The following is a 13,320-nucleotide window of genomic DNA, read 5'->3' as shown; positions in this document are numbered from 1 at the left end:
TATTTTGTTTATTTAGTGTATGCACTAATCACTTAAAAGTTAGTCTTTGCTTAACCGATAACCCTTTAAATTAAACACTAATTTTATAACAATGTCCTTCCCTTGAAAACATTCTTGACCTCAAGAATGAAATGAAGGATATTTTTTTCTTCAAGTCATAATAGAATTCTGAAGTTGCGTCCTCTAGGTAGTTGATGTATTGATGGGTTGTCACACAACAACCAAATATATCAGCAAGTATACTAAAGAGTTTGTGGTATCTTAAGTGCCGTATCCAAAGGGATTTGGTAGAAAATGTGATGTTTCAACTAGCTTGATCATTGATAAAACAGTAAGACATCTTTCATCATGTATTTTTGGAACAATGTTTGTGTTAAGAAAATCTCACAATATACGCACTCTGATATTTTCCTGAAATTGAGTCTACCATTCATTGATAATTGAAGAACTTTAAATAGCCGTGATACTTACAATATTACGGGAATAAAAATAAAATTTGAAAATAAAATATCAACTATCTTAAAAATAAAATCTGCTTAATCTATCATAAAATAATATTGTACCTAGATAAACAGAAAATCATAACTTTGTATCCCTATTTTATCTCTATCAAATCAAACTACATATTATTAAACCCAAAACTAATAAAATAAGATTTAAACAAAATTATTAATAAAACCCTAAAATTTAAGTTTATCCCAACAGTTTGTACCCTTAGTACGTTTACCAAAAACATGATTTTATATTGAGAGCTCGTCTAGCTTGTTTAGCTAGGTATAACGCGAATGTGTTTAGCAAGACTCTCATTGACACATTATATCAGGAAATCGTTTAGTGGTGCATCTACTTATGTATTAGAACGTTCACTAAAGCTTTTCTCATAGCTTTGTCATAAATGCTTATCTTTTATATCAGACCTTTAATTTAGGTTTTACAAAGATGATAATTTTTTTATCTATTTCGCTCGTGGTCTTTGTCTATTAGTCTTTAGATCATGTGAAGACACTAGACAATCATGATCTTTGTCTTATCAATCTTTCTTTCTTCTTGCAGTATTGATTAGTTGTGTGTCGTCCTCTAAGTGTATTCTTATATTTTGCATGTTACTTGATCGATTCTTGCGCTTATTGTTTTATTTGACATTTTTTTTATATTAATTCATTTATTGTGATTGTATATTTTTAAACATATTATGTGTAGGATTCTTCTACGTTCTATCAGCTTATCTCTTGTGTTGTTTTACGTAGATCCAATCTTGATTTTACTTAGATTTGGCTTGACACATTGATGCTTCTAATGTAGACTTTGTACTCCTATGTTATTTTCATATTTTCTTTGTGGCATTGAGTATTTTTTTACATGATTGTTTACCCAAGGCTATTTCGTTTAATGTTGCTTGTTAAACTTCAAAATCAGAGATGGTTTAGACGATCCTAGTCTTTCTCTCAGATGATCTTGTCTTCACACCTAGGAGATTTTTCTCTTCATAATGAATGGAAAGAAGTTAATCATTGAAGAAACTCCATCTTCTAGTCCTCTAAAGATGCTCTTTAAAATATAGAGGAAGTGTGTGAGAAAAATCTCGAAAGTCTCTCTTTAAATCTCTCTAAAAGAGTCTTTGGAAGTTCTCTAAACAACTCTACAAAAGTCTCCCAAAATAGAGGTGAAATCCTTTTTTTTTTTACTTTGATAAGTGACTTCAACGATGGCTTCCATGGCTTTAGCCATTAGGTTTACTCCCAAGGTGGGTTTGCTCTATGGCATAAGCTATGTATTTTTAGATTGAAGCCTCCTGAGATTACTTATAAATGAAGGATTCTTCATGGCTTGAGCCTTAGGTCAAGGCTTGAGGTTTCCCTCCAAGATGAGTTTTCTTTATATGGCTTCCAGATTTCACATTCTTGTCATGCTGAAGTCAATTTGCTATGAAATGCTCATATTTTCTCTATTTTCTTCATAATTCAACTTTGACTCTTGAATTTTATCAAAATATACAAAACATGTAAAATTGAGGTGATTGACATAAAATATTTATCGATTATCACATCGAGAAAAAGTTTCACGAAAAGTTTCTATGATATTCAATTATCACTTTAGATAATCGATTATCAACGAAAATTGTGACTAGACTCTTCAATTTCTTGACCTAATTTTAGAAAATAAAAGTCTATATATTTTACCTAAACCTGGTTTCAAAAATAATTTTTCTTTTCACAAGTTTAATGGTGTGCTGCTAAAAGAAACTCTTTTTTTTTAAAAGAGGCTTTTGAAGACCTAGTGTGGGTAAAGTGAGATTTTTCACTAAATGTGTCTTAAGTGATTGAGTGCTACGGTTGTTGCTAGGAAAAATTGTTCATCCTTTGTGTGTTTCAAATGAGGTATTGTTCCTCTTTATCTCTAAGCTAAACTTTTTTATCTATGATTGTTATGGTGGTTTGTTAGCGATTGGTTAATCCCTTTTTAGAGAGATTAATAACTAGATGTAAGATCTTTTGGTCTAAACTAGTATAAAACTATTTCTACAATTCTCTATTTTTATACTTGTTCCTGTATGGGGTCGAGTCACCTAAATCTGTACTATATAATGATTTGGTAAGTTTACAGAAAGTTAGGATCCGAAAGAGATAATCCAGGAGGAGGCTTCATAAAAACTCTCATCCAAATCACCATGCAAAACACGAGACAACCAAAAACCATTAAATGTGAAATGTTAGGAGGTTTGTTGTATAGGACATTATAAGGTAACTTGTTGTCAAGTATTTGTGATGTAATCGGTTAATTAAGAATGCTGCTAAAGCAGCTTCATAATTCCATAAACAATGCGATAAACTAGAATGAAAGAGTAATAGATTAAAGGAAGAAGCTTCTATTAGAAAAGCAGTGGTGGAGTTTCACGAAAGAAGAACACCATAAAAGGCTCTAGAGAATGCTATTATATAGACAGCAGAAGAAGTTACACTCTGTTTTACAAAGTATTAACCGAATAATCACTTGCTAACTTTCTAACTATAAACCAGAAATTAACTAGTTAGAAATATTGGACTCAACCAAAAGAAAAAAAAATGAAAACACTCTACTTAAGATCACTAGTTTCTCTGCTCAAAGTCTCTATTCTTAAACCTTTTATACTTTATTCCCTTATTACAAACACTTCTTGGATTTGTTAGCAAATTTACCTTCATTAATATGTAAGACACCCAAATACCTTCAATGTTGAGAAGTTAGTTCATTTATTAGACCACACCTCAACCAAGTATTGAAATCAATGGTCATATATGGTGAACGGTTCATTAAGAAACATGTACTGATCGCCTCACCCAATATTATCTATCCAACTAGAATGAAAAAATATACTCCTTTTGTTCTACAAAATAAGGTTTTGTTCATCATTTTAACAACTCCATCACGCAACTTCTTGATTATTGATTGTGTGCATAACCAAACATTGACTGCTTCCTTATAATGCACCTTGGATAATTTGATTAAAGGAAATGATGTGCTACCTATATATTAGCTCATGGTAGAATGTATTATTTCCGTTCCTCGCATACAGCCTATTAATTTCCGAGGATGGATGATACCATCTTAACCAATTTGTTCCAATTAAGTTGCGCCACCGTGAATTACAACATGTCGACGAGAGAATATTTACAAACTCGACTACAAGGGATTCCGAAATTGCTCACAAGTCATAACATTTTCCTTGTTTTCTACTACTAAGTAAAAACCTTGCTTTGGTGGAGGTATTCAAGCCCAATAATGACTCTCCAAATAGTGAATACTGATTCGCAGGATTAATCTTAAGAGAAGAAGCAGAAAATGGATTGGCTGAGTCAGAAAATCTAGCCAAAGGAGAGTAAGATACGCATAAATGCATGCGCCACCGATAAGGCAATGGCAAGCCATGGAAGGCTGTTTTTGAATAAGTCTTTTAATGGCAGGTCCAGGCCAGCGCAGGGAGTTTTTGGTGACAAGTTTACATGTGTTAAGGACTAAAAAGCTTTCAAATAAGTTTTCAAATGAAGTCGAGTTTTAGAAGGTTTTGTAAGGCTCGCTTCAATTGCTTCCATTTCTTTCATCAAGAAGCAGGTTAGAATCGTTTTAAGGCAACAATTGCCTGACATTTCCAGCCCTAAATCACACACCAAGACCAGCACAGGTGACAATGCCAAAAGATCAATTTAAAACATGTAGATCTGTTAACTATCAGCAGCGTACTCTCTCCCGTACAATGCCCCCACAACAAAAATAGAATCTGATGATTCTTTGCTCATTATTAGTCATCTACACAAGCGTCTTTATAAGTATTAATTGTTTCCCATTGCTCAATTTCATACATTAATTAACCAACATACAGTAGTCACAGCCACAATGCATAGATTGAAGTTGCCCAGTGGAGTGTACAAAAGAAACAATGCATTACACTTCTACAATCGACTTCTTTGCGCAACTGGTTTAAAGCTGGCAAAGCCAGTAACTTCTCTACCTGTAATCAAAGTGTTGATGTCATACGTGCCTTCGTAGGTATAGATGGGTTCTAAATCACAAAATGCCTGCAACATAACATATGAAAAATAAAATGTTTTAAAATTAATTAACCAAATTTTGATTCAATTAGTATCTAAATCTAAATAGATGAATTAAAGCAGTCAATCAGTTGCAAAGCATATAAATGCTGCCACTCAGATGTCCATAAAATTAAGATGCTCTTCATCCACAAATTTTAACTTTATAAATTGTATATAGCTTCTATGACTACAGAATGAAACAAAGATCATTAGAACATTACACTTGGGTTTAAAACCTTCTCATCCATTTGTTAGGCAAGATTTATGCAGACGATCTATACTCATCAACAGACAACTAAATTACCTAGTTTATATCATTGGTCAAACTTGAGGCTCGACATAATAAATCTTGTATTAAGAATCAATCATACCTTTGCCACAAGAAAATCAGCCAAAATTCCATTGCCACCTAGCAATTCTCGGCCCAGAGCAGCTGTTTCTCTTGCTCTCAAGGTGATCCATGACTGAAAGGTCATGGCAAAATTCATTAGCATACATCTATCTTAAAAAGAGTTACAAGTAGTATTACTTGATTTTGGTTTTAGGAAAGAAAGCAGGGGGTCACAATTGCGACATAAGTTACAAACTACCTTTCCCAAGCTAGCATGACCTGGAGTCATTTTACCACTCTCATACAATTTGCACAGGCGCCAACCAACAAGAATCATGGCTTGAATATTTCCAAGCATTTGGACAAGTTTCTGTTGGCTAATTTGGAAAGCTGCTAATGGAGCTCCAAATTGTTTTCTCTCTCTTAGATACCTATTGATCAATCCAAATTCAGAAAATATTTTCCGTGAAAGAGTAAGTATGATTACATTGTAATTAAGCAATACCTATGACACATATCATAGATGCCCATCGATATACCAATGGGTTGCCAAGCAACCATTATACGTGATACAGCAAGCACCTGGTTTTAGGAGAGTAAAAAATATATAAGCAATGGTAATGTTGTAAATCAAGCCCCAAACATGAAAGATGAAAAATACACAAGATACTGACTGAGTAAAGATTGTAATTCCATCTACATTCTTAACCAGATTTTTCCAATCTCCGGTATTAAACCAAACAACGAGGATGGAGGACATGTATAGCTAGAATTTAAAGTTTACTTGAATAAAACAAAAACAGTCTGTCAAAATGAGAATTGAGGACACACCACCAACCAAAGATTAATATATCATATCTACCGCTTCATCTAGTATAACTTTTATTAACAAGTAACTCAAAACAATAACTTTTTGTTGAAATCATATTGATTTATTGAAAGAAAAATAGAGAAACAACACGCATAGTCATACCTTGTTTGTGTCCTGAAAAGAGTTTACTCCTGCAATTCTGTCCTCATCAGGGACAAAAACTTTTCTCATAACAATGTCACCATTCTGTACAATCCTAAGTCCAATTTTATTCTCTATTTTGGTTACTGTTAAACCAGGTGCGTCCTTTCTAATAATAAATCTGAAATAGAAAGCGCAGGGACTATTGTAAATAAAATTTAATTGCAAAGTAAGACACAATAGGTTCACAGGAAACAGAAGCTAGGAGTGGGTGTGTGCGAGAGAGTGTCTAAGCATGTTATTGTTGTTAGTGCCTAGTAATACAAACTTTCATCTAAGACATTCTTTACTCTCCGTGGCATCCCCAAAATTGAAGGAATTCCTTCTTCATAGATCCTTTCCGTGTATTGTGTGATGGAGTGCAGGCATCATATCAGGCTAATGTTTTTCCATATCAAAATATGTCAGTTATTTTATTAATTTCCCTCCCTGTTGGGAAGCAGGGCAAGGTACAAGACACTCCACAAAATTTTAATACATAACTGAATCTCTAACATTTAGATGAAGAGGCATACTAAAACTAAGTTAATATTTCATTTTCATATATATGAGCATACAGAGACTAAATAATGAATGTAAGGACTCATTTCGTACCCATTTATTTGATTTGTTGCTGCATTCCTAGCAAAGACGACCAAAACATCAGCAAATGTACTGTTTCCTATCCACCGCTTTTGGCCCTCAAGTATCCATCCTCCCTCCACCTGTTCATTTAAAAGCAAAGCGACTCCACAATATCAGTACTATTGAAATTTGGAACAATTAAACTAAGAATGATTAACAAGACAATTAAGGCAAAAGGAATCAAAAAGCAAATACTAGTTAAGGTCCGCATAAGGTGACAGACCTTTGTGGCAGTGGTCTTCAAAGCACTGGCATCACTTCCATAGTCAGGTTCGGTCAAAGCCTATTGTTAAGAAAATAATTCATTTCAGAAGTAGTTTTTGAGCAGAAACATAAAGTAATACATTGCCAGAAAAACAAACTAACCCAGCATGCTACAGTCTGAAACTGTGCCAAAGAAGGCAGATACTTTTGCTTCTGAGCTTCTGATCCACACAATGCTAAACTTGACAGTCAAAGTTATAAAATATCAGGAACTATTAACATCGCATCATCTAATACAAATAAAACTAAAATTAGGGAACTATTTACATGAAATGAACAAGGTTATTACCAATAGTAAGCATTGCTAAGGATGAATGGACCAAAACAAAAGTTGAACAGCTGGCATCAACTCTTGCAACTTCTGCGACAGCTATTGCACTTCCAGTGATAGAAAGACCAGGACAGCCATAACCCTGAGAATCAGATAGCTAAGAACTTCATTTATCATGTGGAATATCTAAACAACAGAGGAAAATATCAATAGGGAGAACCTTGATCGTGCCACCAGCAATGTGCAAGGCACCAAGCTTTGGAATAACATGAAATGGGAATTTGGCCTTCTCCCAGTACTGAAGAAAACAAGTTGAAAGATGATGGGATTGAAAGAAAGAAAAAAGGAACATTATGGAAGAATAACTTCCTGTCATAATTTTCTCAATTCAAGTAATAACATCATCACAAATACATGCCTCGGTCATTATTGGAGCAATTTCTTTTTCCATACACTCTCTTACTTTCCTCCTAATGGCATGCTCCTCTACTGTTAACAAGTCGTCCAATTGAAAATAATCTGAAGCTGTTTCTCAAACATCAGACAAAATTGAAAGTGAATTCCTGAAGCATAACTTGTTTAAATAAAAATATTAAAAAAAAAATACCAGCATACCAAGTCATGCATGTGTTGGAAGTTTTACATTGACTAGAGATAAGGTATATTCACAATATATAAGTGGATGCAAACCTCACCTTACAAACTGGTTTTGTAGGGTAGAGTTAGGCTTAAAGTCTATTTCTTAACATGGTATCAGAGCCATGAGTTAGAACCTATCCTATCAAAGTTTGTTGTTTGTCGGGTCTATTATTTCACCCTCAATCGGGCTTCTACCTGACCAACCATTAATGTCTAGTCCTATGCAGGAGATATATATATCTCAGCGTGAGGGGGTGTTGGAAGTCCCACATTGACTAAAGATAAGGTCAATTCACAATATATAAGTGGGTGAAAAACTTACCTTACAAGCCGATTTTGTAAAGTTAAGTTAAGCTTAAAGTCCATTTCTTAACATCAATGAAAAGGAAACAAAGGAAGAAGAAAATTATATTTTAAGGGTGTATTTCTGTTAGGACACAAAGAAGAGAAATTAGTTAAGATAGTAAGAATATCCACGAATTAGTTACTTGAGGTGTTAGTTAGATATAAGTAGGAAGGAAGGAGATGAAAGGGAAGGGACGTGAACTTTTGTAGATTGAACTTTAGCTCTTTGTAAAGGGGAAGCCCTTGAAGGAGAGAGTAATCTCCTATTTTTTGTTCTTTTCATTCTATTCAATAAAAAACCTTTATTTTCTTTCTCTTTTCAATTCTTGGTTCCTAACAAATTGATCTAATCTATCAGGTCTACTGCAAAGGGTCAACATCGTAAGGTGTTTAAGTGTGTTGGAAAAATGAGCCAGTGAACAAGAAATGGTTGTTATTAAAGAAAGTTAGCCAGACATGAAAGAAATCAAAGAACTATTACAAGAAATGTTGAAAAGCAAGAAATTGTCTGAAGGAGGAGAGTACCTGGTTAATGATGAAGAGAAGAGGGAAGAAAGATATCTACATAGTAGTAGATCAGACAAGGAGGGAGAAGTGTTGCTGAGGCCTTAGGTTAAAACAGTGGAGTTGTCCATGTTTGAAGGGAATGACTCCTCAAGGTTGGTGTCACAAGCAAACCAAACACCAAAAGATCAATTGCAGGGACATTTCTCTGAAGGGCTGCAATCTAAAGTTCAAAATCAGATTCTACCACAGGATCCAAAGGACGTGATTAGAGTTATGGAAACTGCTCAAGATGTGGGAGAAGGTTCAACAATAAGGAATCACAGCCTCTATAGTGAAGAAAAAAACAAAAGGGAAGTGAGATTTGCTAGAGAAACAAAAATTATGATGGAGAGAAAAGGGGGATGCATCACTAAAGATTATGGGCTATGAAGGTCAGTTTCTTGATAACCCAATTACATTTAACCAATAAGAAAGTTGAAGGTGGAGATGCCATCTTCGGTTTTAGATAACAAAATTTCTCATTCTATTTTGTTTTCTCATGAACCTCTTCATCCCTTGTCTCTGAAAGTTTTTGGATCTAAATGTTTTGTTCACAATTTTGATCCTGATCATGATAAGCTATCTCCTAGGTCACACAAACACGTGTTTTTAGGATTTACATGATCCCAAAAAGAATATAAGTGTTTTTCTCCTTCTCTTAAGTGTTATTTTGTTTATGTAGATGTCAGCTTCAACGAGTTTTCTTTTACTATAAGGTTCATCTTCTTATGTGTCTCCATCAAGTTAATATTTCCGTCATCTATCATCCTCCTGTTGTGCATAGTCCACTGTCAGATTTTCCTCCTCCATGTTGTGCATAGTCAAAGACATCATTCCCAACATGCTATTGGAAATATAGATTCAATTTTGAATGTTTGAACACACTCACATGTGTGGATGTGTGGATGTATATGTGTGGGTGAGAGAGGGTAGAGAATAGTTCATACAATGTCACAAATGGTTAAAAATATACATTAAATTGAAAATTAAAGGTAACAATTAACAAACACAAAGTTAGAACTTAGAAGCGCTGCAAGCCTTTGTAGGAGGGGGGCTTTACACCTGAACTATATATGGACTATTATACAAAATAAGTGTATATCGTTTACCAAAATACAAGCCCCAACAACTTAATCCACACACCTAGCTAAGCTCAATCAAAGAAAACATTGTTACTCTATTATGACCTAAATAATCAAAGAAATTTCTTACCAGAAGGAGGAAACGTTGATGCTGGTGTTGCCTGCGGAAATGCGGCAGAAACATCCAGTTGTGGTAAATAAAAATACGAAGGCATTGCATTTTTGACAGATCCGTCTGGACAAACCAAAGCATTCATTAAAAAGCACAGGAATCAAATGCCAGAAAAATTCAAAACATCAATTGTGGATTAGAAGACAGGAATAAACAAATTACTGGAGCAAATGATAACTAAATAATATGTTTGGCTGCTTCTTTCAGGTCGAGATACAACAATAACGGTGCACCAAAGGTTAGACATTGCAATAAGGACTGATCCTTGAACGAACCCATTGCTAATGAAATGTTAACACTGTTAATAGTAGTGATCGTAGCATTAGATAAATAAGAATTAACAACGTGTCAGTCAACCAAACTAAGCACGCTAGGTTTAAACAATATATCAACATCTCCTACAGAATAATGTTTACTTTGAGAAAAGCACCTTTATTTACATTAAAGCTAAACTAACCACGTCTGACAAAAAAAAAATCAACTTCAATTTTCTCACACATATTTCAAACACCAAACTAACAATATCAAAGAATAGATGTGAAAAACAAAGGAAAAGGTATTTAGCAAATCCTGCTCGAATCAAAGAGAGCTTGAACATGCTCAGAAAGTCTCGGTCGTATTGAAACCGATCGCAATGATTGAATGATGCAAACTGTGACACTAAATAAAACTGCAACAGAGAAGAAATCACTGACCTGGATTCGTAGAAGAGGGAATCGTCATGGTCGGAGAGAGATCGAAGAAATGGAAAGTGAAAATTAGGGGTTCAGGTCAAGTGGCACGATATGATAAGAAAAGAAATGGAAGAACAGAGAGTAAATGGAACTTCGGGCTATGAACTAACAAATAACACGCAATCCAAGGAGAGATGATTTTCCGCATCAGCACAATTTACGTGTTGGTGTTGATGATTACTACGCCCATCCCTCCATGTGTGCAGTGTTGTCTTGTTTGGCAAAATTGGAAAACTGCGATTATTATAATCTTACCAGAAAAACCGTGACTTTTTTGTTCGTATTATAAGATGACAGTTGGGATGACAACGGGCGGGTCGGTATAATTCGATTAAAAAAAAAATTCATTTGATTTGCTACTCAATATCTGCAGATATTTTAAAACTCGCGAATATATGTGAATATTCACAAATATTTAAAAAATATATATTTTAATAAATTATTAAAATAAAATTTAAATAGAATTAAAAAATATATATAATATAATATAAATTAAATTAAATATAAATATAAATTCAATTTTAATTAAATTTAATCTTGTAAAATATAAATTAATGTTAATTTTAATTAAATTTAACTTAATAAAATATAAATTAAATTTTTATTTTTATTTTTTGTGAGTAACGGGTATCCGCGGATACGGATAGTATAATACCCGTACTCAACCCGTTTATAAGCGGGTATTAAAATATCCGCTACCCGCGGGTTGCGGGTAGTAAATATCAGCGGATATCAACTATCCGTGCGAATTTTATCCGCAAATATTCGTTGGCACGGATTTTTTTGCCATCCTAGACGACAATATATGTTGAAATTTTTCATTTACTTTATATACAAATTTTTTTATATTATTTTAATAATATTTTTAAGTTATGATACCTAATTTACAATAAAATACAGTAATATAACAATATATTGAAAACAAAAATCAAAGCATAATGAGAAAAAAATTAATGAGAAGTGACTCTCACCTTTTGTCTATATTTGTATAATCAATTTTTAAAAAATTTACCTTAACGTAAACATATTAGAGATTAATTACAAAATATTAAATTCAAAATATTGATTTAAATGTTATATAATGAATTAAAATTTTGGAACTTATTATTAATTTAAATCATACTTAAATTTGGAGAATATTAATAACTAATAAAAGTAATTTAAATTTGTGTGAATATATACTATTAATAGTTACTAATTTAAAAATTAATTTGAAAATTATAGTTATTAATAACAATTTTAAGTGTATATAAACTATTAAACTAGTAATTTATTCACTATTATCATAAAAAAAATGTATTAGTTTGTTCTTATCAGTATTTTTTTTTAAATGGATACATATTACAAATATATGAATAACTATATTACAGAAAGCTATTATAAGTTTATTATTGTTATTACCGAACCAAATATATATTCCATAAAATTTCAATAAGCACTTCAAAGCTTTAAAGCTTCAAACTTTTACAACTTCAACTTCAGTCAGATAAGTGTAAAAACTAACTGGAAAGCTGTCTACTCAATTCAGAAATTTCTACATAAAAACATATCATGAAATTGAAAATAATGAAATAGTAAAGGTGGAAAATCTACAAAAGACACCTGAAACAGTGACTAAACTATCTACACAAGTTCTATTTAGCTCAAAATAACCTCAAAAACTAATTCCTAATAGAACCTCTAAAAGCCATTACTCAAACTTCAAAAACTCCACTAAAATAGCTAAAAAGTGCTAACTGTACTAAATTAGCCTAAAACTCTGAAAAGAAATTATCCTAACAATTTTAAAATAGTAAATTCTAACTAAGAAACAACTCACATTACTAAAATTACCTAAAACTCAAAATATGACCAGCTAGAACCTAAAACTGATGACTAGAATAGGCTAAAATTGCTAAAAGCGTGTATTGAACTAAGCTACCAATTAAAACTGTAAAAACACTATATTTACATCTTTCAAATCCTAAAGGATTACTAAAACCTGAACTAGCTAAAGGAAATTACAAGGAAATCAAAATCTGTTTACAGTACTTACAATTAGAACACCAAAACTATAAAAGAAAAAACTAAAAACTGCACTGATTTCAAAATCTGATTTTTTTTAAAAAAAAAAAAACTACTTAACAGCAAATTAAATCTATAAACAACTTTAAAATCATCTAACTCAACTAACTATATCTATGTCCACTCAAGAATATAACAAATGCAAAATATCACTATGGAAACCTAGAAAACTAGTTAAAACTAGTTATAACAAAACAACAAACTACACTGATCCTAAATAACACTTAATACCTAACTAAAATAATTCCTACAAGTTACAAACAGCAAAAAGACAACGAAAAATAAAGAGAACTGAAAGAATCATGCAGAATCTTAAATTTCATCTATGCACTAAAATTTGAAATGTGAAGAATATTAACTGTTAGTAAGTAGATGAACCTATGAAACTGAATCTTTACCCAAAGCATTATGTACAACAACTAACAAACAAGTTTCAATGCATTAAACTAAAGTACTTAACAGGTATTCAGACAAGTAAAACTAGAATGCACAACTTAACTCTATGTCTAAACTACTACTCCTAAAACAGAACAATACTGAAACATTATTCAGAAGTATATTCAAAACAGTAAGACTAGAAAACATTTAGCGGAGAGGGGTAGGAAAGATTGAACCAGAATGGAGTTGCAACTTGAATGCAACTGATATAGAGTTTGGAAATATGTGCA

General features: G+C 32.6%; 1 protein-coding gene across 3 annotated transcripts; it reads right to left on the bottom strand.

Moving 5' to 3' along the window:
• Positions 1 to 4,160: 4,160 nt before the first annotated feature.
• On the bottom strand, positions 4,161 to 10,841 carry LOC148190828 (acyl-coenzyme A oxidase 4, peroxisomal-like). Of its 3 annotated transcripts, none has more exons than XM_088102215.1 (13): positions 10,699 to 10,841; positions 9,813 to 9,917; positions 7,489 to 7,595; positions 7,291 to 7,368; positions 7,089 to 7,212; positions 6,902 to 6,975; positions 6,759 to 6,818; positions 6,506 to 6,615; positions 5,873 to 6,032; positions 5,405 to 5,481; positions 5,159 to 5,330; positions 4,940 to 5,032; positions 4,161 to 4,553 (listed from the first exon to the last, which is right to left on the bottom strand). In XM_088102215.1, the coding sequence occupies exons 2-13, from the start codon at positions 9,895 to 9,897 to the stop codon at positions 4,428 to 4,430; spliced, it is 1,266 nt and encodes a 421-aa protein (XP_087958341.1). In that variant the 5' UTR covers positions 9,898 to 9,917; positions 10,699 to 10,841; the 3' UTR covers positions 4,161 to 4,427. The 3 variants fall into 3 exon arrangements, with proteins under 3 accessions (XP_087958341.1, XP_087958340.1, XP_087958339.1); XM_088102214.1 differs by having other exon boundaries at positions 10,550 to 10,818; XM_088102213.1 differs by lacking the exon at positions 10,699 to 10,841 and adding an exon at positions 10,017 to 10,152.
• Positions 10,842 to 13,320: the final 2,479 nt, after the last annotated feature.

The sequence above is a fragment of the Vigna umbellata genome, chromosome 11, assembly GCF_029865625.1.
Source record: "Vigna umbellata cultivar VRB3 chromosome 11, Vumbellata_1.0, whole genome shotgun sequence".
NCBI classification, from domain to species: Eukaryota; Viridiplantae; Streptophyta; class Magnoliopsida; order Fabales; family Fabaceae; genus Vigna; species Vigna umbellata.
Note: the sequence above shows the minus strand (reverse complement) of the source record. Positions and strands in the feature narration are given on the sequence as shown.